The 15917-nt window shown below is 41.1% G+C and overlaps 2 protein-coding genes across 2 annotated transcripts in view; one reads left to right on the top strand and one right to left on the bottom strand.

Annotated features, from left to right (window-relative positions):
- Nucleotides 1-239: 239 nt before the first annotated feature.
- etfa (electron transfer flavoprotein subunit alpha) lies at nt 240-6218 on the top strand. The gene is made up of 12 exons (XM_088416846.1): nt 240-356; nt 962-1111; nt 1177-1258; nt 1578-1660; nt 2055-2154; nt 2262-2372; nt 2955-3056; nt 3146-3214; nt 3306-3388; nt 4346-4411; nt 4478-4558; nt 5930-6218. Exons 1-12 carry the CDS (start codon nt 318-320, stop codon nt 5963-5965), a joined length of 1002 nt encoding a protein of 333 aa, XP_088272972.1. The 5' UTR covers nt 240-317; the 3' UTR covers nt 5966-6218.
- tmem266 (transmembrane protein 266) overlaps nt 6216-15917 on the bottom strand; it is a 32714-nt gene continuing 23012 nt past the window's right edge. The window contains exons 5-11 of the mRNA XM_088416845.1: nt 15375-15448; nt 13720-13776; nt 13467-13605; nt 11731-11846; nt 10614-10806; nt 9439-9501; nt 6216-9373 (exon numbers count right to left, since the gene is read on the bottom strand). Coding sequence (XP_088272971.1) covers nt 8760-9373; nt 9439-9501; nt 10614-10806; nt 11731-11846; nt 13467-13605; nt 13720-13776; nt 15375-15448 — 1256 coding nt within the window. The 3' untranslated portion in view covers nt 6216-8759. The remainder of the gene's footprint in view (nt 9374-9438; nt 9502-10613; nt 10807-11730; nt 11847-13466; nt 13606-13719; nt 13777-15374; nt 15449-15917) is intronic.

Below are 15917 nucleotides of genomic sequence, written 5' to 3'. Positions count from 1 at the left end.
AACCACTGCACTATGTACATACTGTATTAAAATTAAAATTATTAAAACGTATGTAAATATTTCTACTACAATTCAAATCGAAAATGTACTAATTTATTTAATATCTATCTATCTATCTATCTATCTATCTATCTATCTATCTATCTATCTATCTATCTATCTATCTATCTATCTATCTATCTATCATTTAACGTCTCGTCCTTCGTTAGATCTCGCGAGACGTTCAGCGGTGACGTCAATTGACCTTTAGCCCAGAGTCTCAGTGTTGTGTGTCAGATCAGCGGCTGTGCAGACGAGCATCCAGAGCAAAGTCCACCATGAACAGAGTTTTGAACAAAACCAACGTGACACGTTTGGTAAGAGCTCGACTGGCTTTTTTGTTGGACGAACTGACAAAAAAAGATCACTGATTTGTTAGGTTTATTTGCGTTACAATGGAAACGGCAGGTAACTAACGCGTTTCCTTGCTGCAGCTGCTGGCCAGGCAGACGCATGACTTCTTTGTCAAAAGTCGTCCACAATCTTTTTCAAACGCTCTTGACGATTAATAACAAAACTACGACGTAACCTTTTATAATGGTTGATTATGACTCGACTAGTGTAGTCTTTGCTAATGCTAAACGATGTTAGCATAGCTGTGCGGTGGTTATGAAACTTTAAATTTGGAAAAATCCAATCCATAAAATAGTTTTGTCATCCATGTGGGAATGTTTAACACGACAAACTAAAATTACACTCAAATACGGTCAAATACGGCATAGTTAATTTTGACCGTTGTGTAAGTAAGGTGATTGGAGGCTCTGCCCTCGACTAGTAATGCCTGGCTGTGTCCACGCTAAACTGGCGTTATCTTGAAGGTGACTGAACAAACAAGACCATTGGAATGTTTATGACATCATATTTCACCTTGTATTTGTTTGTGTTTCATTGTTATTGCGTCGATATTTTGTTTTGTCAACAGGCTGGCGTCTTGCAAAGATTTCAGAGCACTTTGGTAGTTGCGGAACACAGCAATGAGAAATTGACGCCCATTACACTGAATGCCATCAGTGCAGCCAACAAACTTGGCGGAGAGGTGGCTTGTCTTGTGGCAGGGACAAATTGTGCAAAGGTGAGACAAACATTTGATTTTGAACTTGAAAATGTTGTCTGGACACACTGCGCTTGTTTCTTCAGGTTGTGGAGGAAATCAGCAAAGTCCAAGGTGTGAAGAAAGTTTTGGTGGTTCAGAATGACTCGTTCAAAGGAGCTCTGCCAGGTACGCAGACGTCGGTGGAATTATTTTTGACATTTTTACTCGCTTGATGTTGAAACGATACAACGTCGGCAGGAATGATACATGCTTTGAACTTTTAGAAGAGATGTGATCAAATGAACCGATTCAACGGATAATAGTGGGATGAGAATGTGATCTATTCATTCCATTCATTTGGGTTACATCAATTCAACAAATATGATATTTTCGATGTAGACCAATACAAACAGATACAGGTTTTTTGGGATGATATCAGACACATATCATATATCAATATTTGATCGGGACAACTGTATTGACTCACATTGGTGTTGTTCTCCAGAGGAGCTGACGCCGCTCGTCTTGGCTACACAAAAGCAATTCAACTTCACGCATATCTGTGCTGGCGCCTCTGCCTTTGGAAAGGTAACACAAGAATAAAATATGGATTTGGATTGACTCTTTTTAAGTATTTTTAAGTAACAACGTTAAGAGATGGGTGTGTAAAGTATTCAGGCATGTTTCAATTTTGAGCTTCTTTCATATCATCTCGCATTTTAATCCTTGTGCTGTATTTTGACCATTCTCACACTATTTCAGCCAATCGATGCTACACTCAGCAGTGTAACAACCAAGTGGTTGTGCCATGTTGAACTTTGATATCTCGTTACCATCTGGGTGAAATTTCAGCTCCCTAGTGTGTTCTTTCAATGCATTCCCTTTGATATGAAAATCCTTTGATGTAAAGATCGGATTGAGGGTTAAATTCGCAAATTTGAATTTATGTAAGATGTGCATGTTTTCAATTGCGTTTGTGTAGAACCTGCTGCCAAGAGTGGCCGCCAAGTTGGACGTGGCTCCGATTTCCGATATTATTGAGATCAAGTCTCCAGATACATTTGTCAGAACCATCTACGCCGGCAAGTTTTTCGTAACGATTTTGTTATCATTGGCTGGATTTCTAACGCCACAATTCATATTGTACTTTGGAGATTTTAATACTTTATCGCTGATGTGTCGTAACCAGGAAATGCTCTTAGCACAGTCAAGTGTAACGAGCCTGTGAAGGTGTTCACCGTAAGAGGGACGTCCTTTGAGGCGGCGCCCCCTGAAGGAGGAAGTGCCACAACAGAAAACGGTAAAATACTAACCATAATAATAACAAAAAAAATCAGCATCTTCGGATGAAGCGCTTGTATTTAATGTACGGTGTGATGGATATTTACAGCAATTGTAGACAAGTAAAACTGGCGTCATTATTTACAACACATAATTAGATAATAAATAAGAAAATATTAACATCATTTTTAACATAATTTAAGCATAATTGTGTTAAATGTGACGCATGGGGCAATAGGTACAAGGATGTTCTTTGAATAATGATAATCAGAAAAAGTTGATATTTTGTGTATTATCATTTTTTTAAATGAACCTGCTGATGAACACCTTTAAGTGCCATTGACGTCAAATTACGTCAGTAGGAATCCTATTCTATCCTATCCAATTTTTTTTAGGCAGCTCTGATCTGAGCTGGGGAAAAAAAAAAACATCAAAAAACAACTGGTCAATCAAATATTCCACGTTGGTTTGCAAGTTCTCTTTTATAAAAAAACAAAAACAAAAAAAACAAAAGCAGGTATTAATGATGTTAATCTGTAATCGTTATTTTTCCTGCCAAAAATCGGCATCAGCCTAATGTGCATTCTTCATGGGCCTGCAGTGTCATCTGGTTCCACCGTGGGCATTTCAGAGTGGCTGGAGCAGAACCTGACCAAGAGTGACCGTCCAGAGTTGACCAGCGCAAAGGTTGTCGTGTCTGGAGGTGCAAATATTTTTTTTATTGCAACAAATCACGAAGTATAATAGTTTTAGTACATTGAAAAGTATAGACGCCACTGCTTGATTTTCCAGGAAGAGGATTAAAGAGCGGAGAAAACTTTAAACTGCTCTACGATCTTGCGGACAAACTCAACGCTGCAGGTTAGATGTTAGTCCAGCACAAATCTCTTTTGGTGTCGGTATTAAAGTTTCATAAATGTCTTCAATGTGTTTTTTTTTTTTTTTTTTTAAGTTGGTGCTTCTCGGGCTGCAGTGGATGCCGGCTATGTCCCTAATGATATGCAAGTCGGACAAACGGGCAAGATTGTAGCGCCGGTAAGTTGCTCCTACAGGATAGGAATGAATATTTCATTACTTTCCACCCGGCAGTGGAACTTCTTAGGTTGAACACCAATGGAGGTGGTACAGCAAGGAAAATATGCATTTGACGTGCATAAAACTTCAACTTTTCAATCTCAGAAAAGTTGACTTAAGCAACAAAAGATTGACTGCCCCACTCTCTTAGGTTGTTCCACAGGGTTCAATTTTGGGGCCCCTGCTGTTTTTTATATTTCAGGTTATTAAGAGAATTTGGTATTTCTTTGTACAGCTTTGTGGTGGAGTCAGGTTTTTTTTTTTTTAAAGTGCTCTCAGTAATGTTGAGTTAATATTGATGAGTACTAAAATCTACCCCCTTGTACTCATATTACACCTGAAAAGTTAGTATCGATGAGTACTAAAATCTACCCCCTTGTACTCATATTACACCTGAAAACTAGCGATATGAGTGGAGCATTTACACTCCACTGTGTCCCAACACTTTTGTCTAAGATGACCACATGTAATCCCTTGCCAAAGTTAATTTAGACTATTTTTTTTTTAACATTTTGAATATCACAACGGTAGACATCAAGCAGTGTCTGGGAATGAATCGTGGTCATCTTCGACCTTTGAGGTCCCACTGTACTCGCAAGCAGTTATCATTGTCCCCGTCCTTTCTTCAAAAGGTTAATTATCCATTAGACGCTTCAGTCGGGTTCTCCGCTGACGATTATCTGCGCATTAAGTCTTGTGAAGTGCCGCTAATGGCGCAGTTAGGACTCTTAAGAGGGTTGCTTCATCCATTTACGTTGAGTGTAGTAAGGTCTGGCTTGGCTCTGAGACCAGAACACACGGGCCTATAGAAAATGTTGCAAATATATATACAGCATATATATTAATGAATGACATATTCATGTTGGAGTTGCATGAACCTGTTCCTGTTTCCAAGCACGCTCTTCTTCATGTGCACAGGAGCTTTACATCGCAGTGGGTATCTCTGGAGCTATTCAGCACTTGGCCGGAATGAAAGACAGCAAGGTAGAGCTCAGAAATTGTCCAATGAAATTATGGATATTTTGTTGGATTAACGCTTTTGTTTTGAAGACTATCGTGGCCATCAACAAGGACCCAGAAGCTCCCATTTTCCAGGTGTCAGACTTCGGCCTGGTCGCTGATCTTTTCAAGGTGACTCCCACACGATGACAAAAAAGACATTGTTAAACGTCTCGTTAAGTGTCCCGCGGCTGCGGTGTCGCGTGAAGCCTGCGCGACGTCTGGACAAAGTCCACGCCGACGTGATTAGTAATAATCGTGAGTGGCGCTGGACTTGTGACCTCCGGCGCCAGATCAACTTACCGCTTACCGATCAGATAGCTGATTAAAATGGATGGACTCTCCGCTCGTCCCCCCTACCCCCCAAACGGACAATTGATACCTGGGATGAACTCTGTCCTGAAGTTGCTGGGGAGCAATTTCAAAAGTTTTTACTAAGGATATTCCACACTCAAGAGTGCTCAACTCTTGAGTGTCACTGTAGTTTATGAACCGATTTTTATTTAGTATTGTTTAGTGAAGTTTTCGAAACGGAGTCGCTGATTGGGTCGACGCAAATTAAGTCTGTTTTCATGAAATACTGAAATCGGAATGATGATGAAAGGCTGAAATCAGAAGATTCTGACAATTTTAAGAAACAAAACCTTTAAATGATTATTAAAATAGTTGATTAATTTGATGGAGTACTTTATGATTACTCGATTATTGTATTTTCCGCACTATAAGACGCACCTAAAAGCCTTATATTTTTTTTAAAAAGCTGATGGTGCGCCTTATAATCAGGTGCGCCTTATATATATATATGGATCAATATTGAGATTGGCATTTGTAGATGGGGAATGAACTGATGAATAAAACTTCACCCGTTTCTTTTGTGTGTTTACAGTTGAACAAGGTTAGTCATATTGACATTGAGTTATTATGCTATTGAGAGTTTAGAGTTATTATTACTTTTGAGTATTACTATATTGTGATTGAAAAAGTTTTAAAATATGTCATTGAGGGTGCGCCTTATATATGGAAAACATTTAAAAATGTGTCATTAATTGAGGGTGCGCCTTATATATGGAAAACATTTAAAATGTGTCATTAATTGAGGGTGCGCCTTATATATAGAAAACATTTAAAAATGTGTCATTAATTGAGGGTGCGCCTTACATATGGAAAACATTTAAAAATGTGTCATTAATTGAGGGTGCGCCTTATATATGGATAACATTTAAGAATGTGTCATTAATTGAGGGTGCGCCTTATAGTGCGAAAAATACAGTAATTTTGACAGCTCTAGTATCGACTGTCATCACAAGTAGGACGATACCTTGAAGTAAAGGTCCCTGATGTTGATACTCGCCCAAAAAAGCAACTAAATTTTTTGTCAAAATTGCTGTCGATAATTTGACTTTGATAAATAAAAAAAGCTACATTTCAGAGGTATAAAATATGATAATTTCAATATAAAATAAATTTTAAAAGTCAAATCTGACCTTTTTGTTCCCCCTCCAGGCCGTTCCTGAGATGACGGACGCGTTGAGCAAGTGAGGATGAAGCAAGCGTGAGAAATCTTTCATGCGGCCTTCAACAAGAACGAGCGGAGGATGCGGCAGACCTTTAGCTCAGCGACACAATTTCATATACACAATGTCAACTATTGAAGCAAGTACCTCGATTGAAAATGTTTGGTGCTTCTGGTGGCCAATTGCGGCTCTTCCATTTTTCGTCCGTGCCTGGGAAGTCTTCCTGCTGAGCTTTCATTTTTTGGATTTGTCTAGTAAACTTGACCAGCGACCACTCACTTTTTTTTCTCCTTTATTGGTCGGCCTACCAGGATGACCGAGATAGAAAACGTTTGTCGACAGTACAATAAAGTTGCTGTGCGATATTTTACAAAGTTCATGCGATGAGCAATTTGTAGTAGACGCGCACAATTCTTCCCGTTTGTAAATATTTACACACCTCCGGAAAAGTCAGTAATACTGTACAATAACCTAGACCTCGGTGCCACATATTAAAATTTTAGTACTGACCAAGCTGAATTGGTTGAACTTGCAAAAAAGTTTTTTTTTTCTCAACTTCATTTGTGGAATTTCTGTTAAAAACATTGCTAAAATAGAAAGACAAAGATTAGAAACGAAATCTCAACACTGATTCCACTTGTACCCTGCACTTGTTCTGTCATACGTTTTTTTCGGATGTTTCCATAAAACAGCTGACATGCTTGCAGAGGCTCAGAGTAAGTTCAGATTCAGCAAGGCTCCTTGTTGATCTTGTTTTTTTTTTTGTTGTCTATCATAAAAGTGTCTTTGAGAGTCATTTCCTGAAAAGTGAAATGAAGCCTGTTCATCTTGCGCTTCATACAGAAAGTTTCAGCCATCACGGGTGACGGATGGATTATCCAGTCACCTGTTCCTGCGTTCTGCCTCCACTATGTAGAGACAACAGAGCATTGACTTAGGTTCTGGTTTCGCCACCCATCATGTTATGTCCTTGACAGATAGACTGGAGGTTCCTGTTCCTGGCGCTTCATGTAAAATTTCAGCCCAAGGCTTTCTGCATTCTTGCTTGCAGCTTCTTGTCCTTGTTTTATTCTTCTACCTTATGTTTAAAAAATGTGATATTTTGGGGCATCTTAACAAGCCTGTTCCAGCTCTCTTACATATGTCTGACATGATGATTTGGAGCATCTGTTATGAATTCTATTCCTGCTTTCTTCCACCAACATGTGCCAGATTTAAGCACCTTTTGTGGTTCTTGTTCCTGCTTTGTCCCACTATTGTAAATCTAGGACAAATGGTGGTCAGCATCACTCAGGGGGGTTCCCATTTCTGCTCTCTGCTACCATGTTGTAATACAGCAGATTATTGGCAGGAGCGTTTGAAGGTTCCTGTTCCTGTTGTATCTTGGAACAGATGATGGATTTAAACATTTTTAGAGGTTCCTTTACACTCTCTTGTGATTTGAAGCACCAAGTGCGATTCCTGTTCCTGCTATCTGATGTCATTATTGTCCCTGGCACATTATTGGTAGGAGCATCTATGAAGGTTCTTGTTCCTGCTCTGTGCCACTACCTTGTGTCTTGGACAGATGATGGACTACAGCAAGGGTCCTCAATGGGTCAACCGCTGAGCTGCTGGAGGTCAACCAAATTAAAAAAAGAAAAAAAAATACTACTTGGGGGGCGGGAGGGCATTCTGGTATCGCCTGGTAAATTTGTCAATCCTGCCCAGGTAATTACTTAACAATGATATCACTAAACATTGTTAAGTGCTCCACCGCAAAAGAGAAGCTGTTGATTTATTAGATTGGTGCTGAGCTGTATAAGTTTCCTTGTCTCTTGGACGAATAATGAATTAGAAAATGTACATGTGCTCTGTCGCTATTTTATGTCTGACACAAATGGTGATTTGAAGCACCAAGTGAGGTTCTTGTTCCCACTGTCTGCAACTATTTGTTTCCCAAACATAACTGACGGGAGCATTTAAGAATGTTCCTGTTCACGCTCTGTTGCACTACCTCATATCTTGAACAAATACAGGATTAGAGCATCTTTTGAGGTTCCTTTACCTTCTCTCTAACGTTATCTGTTGAGAAAAATGTTGAATTGGAGCACCGTTTGAGGTTCCTATTCCTGCTGTTTGATACCGTTCGTGTCTCTGACAGATTAATGACAGGAGCATCTACAAAAGGTACTGTCCCTGCTCTGTGCTACGACCTCATGTTTTAGACAGACGGTGGATTTGAGCATATTTTTGAGAGGCCTGTTCCTGCCCTTTGCCTGTAACTTAGGTCTCAAAAAGATGATGGATTTGACCATCTTTTTTTGAGGTTGCAGCTCTTGCCATGTGACACTATCTTATGCCCGGACAGAGGATGGCTTGTGATATCAATCTGGGTTCCTGTTCCTGCCCTGTGCCACTTACGTGTCTCAGAGATATTAAGTATTTGAGCATCTTTTTGAGCTTCATATTCCTGCTGTTTGCCACTTGCACGTGGAACAGATGATGGCTTGGGATATAAATCTGGGTTTCTGTTTCCCTTTTGGCCACTATCGTCTGTCTCATACAGATTCAAACATCTTTTAAGGTTTCTGCTCTGTGCCACTACCATGTGACTTGAATGGATGGATTCAAGGTCTATCATAAGTCTTGGGCGCATGATAGATTCAAGCATCATTTGAGGTTCCTGTTCTTGCCTCAATCTTGTCCTTCGGGCAGATGATAGATTCAAGAGTCTTTTGTCGTTGGTGTTCTCGTCCACTATCGTACCTCTCTGACAGATACAGTAGACGGTGGCTTGGAATATCGCGAGGGTCCTGTTCCTGCTCTCGTGCGCCGCGTTATGTGCCGGACAGATGATGGACGGGGGCGTCGACCGGCTCCATCATCCTGTACTTCTCCTCCAGAAAAGCTTCAGTTCCCTGCAGCTGGATGAGCGGTTTGGCGTGCGAGCCGAGTCGGCTCTCCTGGTTCAGCTTGTTGTAGATGTTTACCCTGTTCTCCAGCTCGGGGCTGTTTTTGGTGGAGCCGGTGGGGCTGGGCGGCTTGAGGTTGACGGGGTCCAGGCCCTTCTGACTCAGACAGGAGTCTTCGGACAGGGACGAGAGGAGCTCCTGCACCACGGCGCTGGGACTTCCCCTGGACTGAGGGGCCAGGGCCAGGGGACTGCTGTAGGGCGGCGGGTAGCAACGCTGGTCGCTGTAGTCGGTGGACGTGGACGCCTCGCGCACCGTGGAGCTGCAGTCGGCCGACGATCCCTGCGCGCGGCTGCTGAGGCGCGACGCCGTGGTGGCCGAGGCTTCGCTGGCCGAACTGTTGGCGCGCTGCAGCCGGTTGCCGGACGGGCCGTCGGTGCTCACCAGGGACGGAGGCAGGTGGCTGGGGTTGTTGGGCAGGTGGACGTCGATGGCCGCCGTGGTGATGACGCGCGCGGCCGGGTCGGGGACGCCCATGTCTACGAGAGACGGCACAGTGAGCGATATGGTGAGACGGAACGGCGAGGCCAACGGGGGTGCTCACCGCTGCTGGGTTCGCTGTAATACTGACTGATGTAGTTGTTCATGTCGTCCTGCCCGTGGTGATCTGAAGACAGTGGAAAATACGGGAAGGCTTCACAATTTTTTTTTCTACATCATTACTAAAACCGCAGCAGATATAACTTTGTATTTTTTGTTGTATTCAATACAGCATTATAGCATTATACTTCTATCAATGTAAAATATATTTTTGTGGCATGTATATGCCAGCCTTGTAAATCCTGCCTAGCAACAAGTGACCACACAAATTGTGATCATACAGTACAATAGTATAGTAACGAAAAATAATAAACTGACTTTTGTGACCCAAGAATTATGCGAGCAAGACCATTTCAAAACTTCTTGCATTGTTCTAAAATGAAAAAAAAATATTTTCAGGGGGAAGTAAACAAACAAAGTAAAATTGCATAAGTGTGTATACCCTTTTAGATCTGGCTGTACACAATGAACCAATCACATTCAAGATCATGTGAAATGGGAAACAACACGCACCTGTGAGCATTTAAAATGTCTACAATACTGCAGAAAAAAGTGCTTCATGCCACACGTGACGGGGGGTCATCTCCATATGATCAATAACACGGGTGTACGAGGAGCGGGTGCGGGAAAGCAAAGCACGCCACGTACGGCTACGATTTATAGCTTTGATGAAGCAAAAGCCTCTCTGTGTTTGCGGCTCCTGACACGAGCTGCATCCGAAGCGCCGCGTTACCTTAACTTGTCCTAAATTATGAGCCGTCACTGTCGGACAGCTTTACGGTCCGTCTCGGTGTGCCGCTGGAATATTGACGTGGATTTCAGACGTTAAATGAAAGCAACAGTGCGTGATGTCAGCTCCCTGTCATAAAATGAGTTGGAGGTGCATAATAATATACCTAGCTGCATACTGCTAGTATTAGCTAGCATGTTTAGACGTTATCCCGAAATATGGCTTGTTTTTTTCTCCCCTCATACTCCGAATGATGGGATTTCTCACGGCCGCAAGGTCCGTTTCAGGATCACTTGCGTGTGGATAAACAATCATTTGTCCGGCAGGTCTCAGGGCACCCGGGCCACGACTTAGCAATGAAAACAGCGAGTGAACGCCGCCTTGTGCGCCGAAGCTATCCGATAGCCCGCCGCTACAGTACAAAAGAGCCATCTATTCCAGACGGTTACCCGAGGGCCCACCGGGCTCCCTGACTTTGGTCGGCCTGTGATGATCGGAGACCCCAGGGGCCAGCCCGTCCACCTCATGGAAACTGCTGCTCGGTTTACCCCACATATGGTTTATCTGCATGGCCGCTTCCCGCTCCGCCACCAGATCCAGGTCCTGCTGGGCCAGGTGGGCTCTCAGCTGGCGGATTTCAAACTGAAGGGACAGAAAAGGGGTGTTGACTTCATTTCTTCACGCACATAGAAGAAGTGGACAGTCTGTATTGTGCAGGGTTCGAATGTAAAAGGTGTAGGATGACAAGTCAGGGACTTCCTTCGGCGCCTACGTTTGAGCTCACACAGGGCGTATAGATACTAGGCATGGGCCCATAACGAGTTTGACAGTTTATTGTGCTGTTAAATGGTCTAGGTTTCAATAATAAGTGTTTTGCTTTCGTTAATGAGTGCTTGGTTTTTTGCTTAATCTAACAAAGGGAGCGTAGGTGGTTTTCATTTTTCATTAGCCTGGCCTTATTATCACCCAATGTGGGTTGACTTTGAAAGGGTCGTAACATCGTCAAATATAAATATATATTTACTTTCAACCCCTCAAAATGTTCAGTGGCATCAGCCCTATCCATACATATACGATTATTTGTGCCCCTTTAGGTACACAAATTGTAAAAATGCGATAATAGCAAAAGTAACCACACTATATATTTATTCATGAAATCGAAATAGGAATATTTATTATGTCATAATTAGAGTATTATGTCTTTTGAAGACTTTTCTATTATGGAAGTCCAGGCAAAGCCAATCATCGAAGTCATTGAAGTGCTTACAAATGTCATGTTTGCCGCTAGCGCCATCTGGTGGTTATGCAGTGTCAACACATTTCGATTGCACTCCGTTGGCGAGTTGCCGTTGAAAGGATGCAAAACTGCATGGTAATACATCGGGTTTTCAATATGTCCAAAATCGGGAATATTTCAAAATTTTAATATCAGTGAATGAGCTGCTAAATATATATAGCAAGAGACTGCACACAAAAATGGCAGTTTAAAAAAAAAATCGTTCATAGTACTTTGTTGCCCTCTGCTGGTATCAAAGTGTAATTATAGTTGAGCTGCAAACCACTTACCGCCTGCTCCTGGCAAATCTGGGTAAGGCGGTCTAGCTGCTCCTCTCTCACCGCTTTGGCTTTCTCATATTGCTGGATCTCCAGCTCCATCTCTACCTTCACTTGCAGCACGTAAGCTACAAGAGAGCGAAGGGATAAAAAAAAAAAAAATCTATCATTAAATTTTTTTTTTAAATTTATTGACCTAATTTTCCATTAGACCTGGCCTATCCGACCAATTAATAAATACTGTCGTCAAATTTATCCATTCAGCATTAAAGTCTGCCCACCCCAGTTGTAAATGAATCCAAGGATGAGGTCACCTGCCATGTCTACTCCACGCATTGTGCAGCTAATGGGAAAACCACAAGGGGGAGCAAGGCTGTTAAAACCAACAATGACTTCCAACAAATAGTGTGTTCTGCTCTCCATAATTGGTTTAACAGTTTGCCCTTAGCGACTGCCTCAGCGGAACAAAAACACATTAATTAGGACAGCATAATACCATAAGTCATGTTAAATAAATAAAATAACCAGGAAAGAGACAATTGAGACAACAAGCTCGAGAGGGTGCAGAAACACGCACGCACACACAAAAGTGTTCATTATGATTCCACGAAAATATATTGAATATCAAATTAATGAGAACACAAGTATGGAAAACATATTGTACCGTAGTGTCGTCTTTTCACCTTTGATGCCAAATGAGTCACATTACAGTTTTAATTCACTGTAACGCAGCCTACCTTTTGCGACTTGGCTATTTCGAGGATTTTTTTTTTTCTCATCAACGTTTGAATAGTAATAGAAAAAGGATGCTTCACGAAGCACCTGTATTAATTGTTTTACTTCTCTGGACTGGATGATGCTCTTGGTTGAAAAATAAACACCAAGGCGTTTATAAACATGGCTGTCACTGACACGGTGCTTCTACAGAGCATTAACGTAGCTTAGATCGATCGATCTATCTATCTATCTATCTATCTATCTATCTATCTATCTATCTATCTATCTATCTATCTATCTATCTATCTATCTATCTATCTATCTATCTATCTATCTATCTATCTATCTATCTATCTATCTATCTATCTATCTATCTATCTATCTATCTATCTATCTATCTATCTATCTATCTATCTATCTATCTATCTATCTATCTATCTATCTATCTATCTATCTATCTATCTATCTATCTATCTATCTATCTATCTATCTATCTATCTATCTATCTATCTATCTATCTATCTATCTATCTATCTATCTATCTATCTATCTATCTATCTATCTATCTATCTATCTATCTATCTATCTATCTATCTATCTATCTATCTATCTATGTCTATGTCTGTCTGTCTGATACAGTATGAACAAGCTATCTTTATGAATTACTCAAACAAATGTCAATCGATTAAACAGTGGCCAATGTTTTTGGGTCACAAAATCTAGCATAGCAAGATTGTAATGGACAATCCCAGCCTAATTTTAACTCATATAATTGACATTGCATTATCAAAATGAGTCCGAAATTTACATCTTCAAACTGATACCTGGATGTTGTGGAATTCTTGCTTGAGCGATATTATCAATGATAATGAAGGTAATAAGGGATTGTTTTGCTTTTTTTCTTGAGTACCTTGACGATGTCTATCTCACGACAGCGCATTAACAAAACAAAAAATGATCACTCTTTTTTTTTTTTATGCAGATGTCAGATGCTGCCAAGGCATTCAACACACACACACAGTCATCCTTACCGTCAATGACCCTTTTGACCCTCCAGATGCGCAGCGTGATGATGAGGCCGATGGCATCCCAGGGGCTGCTGGGGCCGTTGGCCACGGTGGAGGCCACCATAGGGGCCAGCGAGAGGACGATGACGGCTCCGTCGAACACCTGAGACCAAAAAAACAAAACAAAAAACAACTTGCCGAGCACTGACATTGAAGCAATGACACTGCAGTGAAGGGAGCCCCTGAGGCGGGACTAATAGCACCCATGGGAGCTTACCTCCACTTTGTTCTCAATGTAATCCCATATCCCCAGGACCACGATCCTGAAAACGGTCTGAGGGGGGACAAAGACAAGGTGACACTGTCGGTACGGTGCGAGACAACAAGGAGAGCCAAAGCAAACTGGGGGACGGCGGATGCTGGAAGCGGTGCATTCTGGGTCGTAACTTCCAATAAAAGAGCAAAGTGGTGGCATTTACTGCCGCTGCGCACACGGACTCATTCCTTGCGGCTAACCTGCTAATGAATTGAAATGTTAGCGGTGGGCTCGTCAAGTCTCGGGATGAAAAACGTCCCGGGCTGTTGAAGGAAGTACTGATCAATACTTAAACACCTGCGCTTATTTGGAGTCCGCTAGATTGAAAAAAACGACGCGGTACGGATCTGTTTGTTCTCTAATTAAAAGCGCGAAACCGCCTTGAATGACATCACTGTTTCGTAAACGCCACATGAATAAAAATGCACATCTGGGCACGTCTGTAGATTCGTCCAATGGTAGTGAGAGAGTAGGACTCGCTAAGCTTATCTAGGCTTGCAGTACTCAATGCCTCCTTTCACCGAGACAGAGACGAGTAAAATGACCCAAGCAAGAAAGATACATTCACCCGGCAGGAACTAATAGGCATGGGATAAGATCTGTGTGTGTTTTTTTTTTAAGCCAGAATTGCAATGAGATACATGGGAGAATGCACTGCCTGTCAAGCAATTGTATTATAGTAAAACAGCCAAACATTTTGAGAAAGCAGGTCAATGCTTCAGAAAAAAAACTGTTCCTTAAGAGTAATGGATGACACAAACGGCTTGTAGTGCTTTTAGTTTGAAGTTCAATTTATTTCTGAAGTCATGTTAGAGATTCGTTTGCAAAACATTGCATGACTTTATATTGTTAAGTTTTATACGGATGCGCTTTGTCAGCAGCGATGTCATTTTTCAGCTCAATATGATGAAATTGTGTTACTCAATTTATCTTCTGGAGTTACAGAACGAAGGCACAGTAACCTGAACACAAACAATAAACAATCAAGCGAAGGCCTATTGTTTGTTTGAATTTTTTTTTTAACTGGATAGTTTTCGATTAAAAAATAGATTAGCTACACAATTATTTGCAAAACCACATGAGAAGGATAGATATTTTACTCAATTTTTTTAAACTGATTCGGTTATTGGTTCATGCATCGTTTTTCAAAATAAAAGCAGATGCTTGCAAATTTATTATTTTAATTACACAAAAAACAATCATTCTGTTTTTATAAAAGATTACATAAATCACAGAATAAATACGATTAAGAGGCTGTAATCAGAAGATTTAGACATTTTAAGTCAAACAATAGTTTTGAATGATTGATAATCAATTGTCAATTGAATGGTTAAATTTGACAACATGAATGATCTTCTTTTTAAATCAGAAAGTAAAATTCGGACAGAAGATTGTTTAAAAGTCAAATATTAGTTTTAATGAAGTATTGTTTTCGATTGTAATGTACAATAAATGCATTTGCATGTTATTTTAAAATACTCAATGTTGTTCACATGAATTAAATTTTGAAAACTACATCTTTAATTAAAAAACAGGCAAAACATTATGCCGTACATTAAACTTAATTATACATACTGTCGTTTTTTGGCTAAATACAAGCTCATCTAATAGCTCACCTCGGTGAAAAACACGGAGAGGATTGCCAGGCTGATCCAGTGGATGACACCGGCGAACTGCGATGCGTTGTTAACTGCAGGGAAGAAGAAACACGATCGGTCGATTTATTCGTTCATATGACACCAACGGTTGACCCTGGAGTAGCAAAGCGCACGCACGTGTACAGTATCCGCCTGTGCATTTATGGCGCTAAAAAAACATACAGCAGCTGGCATTCAACACATTCACACTGGCCGCACGCCCTGCAATCTCGCGCTCATGATGGACGATTGTGTCTTCGCCGGGACGGACGATATGGATGAAGGTGACATCGGCTTGTCGTGGGTCATGCCGCTTGGCAACGAGTATCAACAGTGGAATACCAATTGGACAGTTATCTTGCCAAGACCATGATTGATCGGTTGCCTAAGGTCACAGAGGATGGAAGATAAACTAGTGGACAAGCCAAAGAATAGTCAAAACGTCCTCACGAGAATTCACATCAAATTCAAGATCTGCATTTTATGCCCATTTTAGACTTATTTACTGCTTATCATTAAAAA

This window comes from Hippichthys cyanospilos, chromosome 6 (assembly GCF_059441005.1).
Source record: "Hippichthys cyanospilos isolate Australia breed blue-spotted pipefish chromosome 6, RoL_Hcya_1.0, whole genome shotgun sequence".
Classification (NCBI taxonomy): domain Eukaryota; kingdom Metazoa; phylum Chordata; class Actinopteri; order Syngnathiformes; family Syngnathidae; genus Hippichthys; species Hippichthys cyanospilos.
This window is presented reverse-complemented; position numbering and strand designations above follow the sequence as displayed.

Coding starts and splice junctions, on each gene's coding strand:
- etfa (XM_088416846.1), top strand. CDS start 318: ATGAACAGAGTTTTGAACAAAACCAACGTGACACGTTTG. Junction 3,057..3,145: donor AAAGGTTGTCGTGTCTGGAG/GTGCAAATATTT, acceptor TTGATTTTCCAG/GAAGAGGATTAAAGAGCGGA. Junction 4,559..5,929: donor TGGTCGCTGATCTTTTCAAG/GTGACTCCCACA, acceptor TTCCCCCTCCAG/GCCGTTCCTGAGATGACGGA.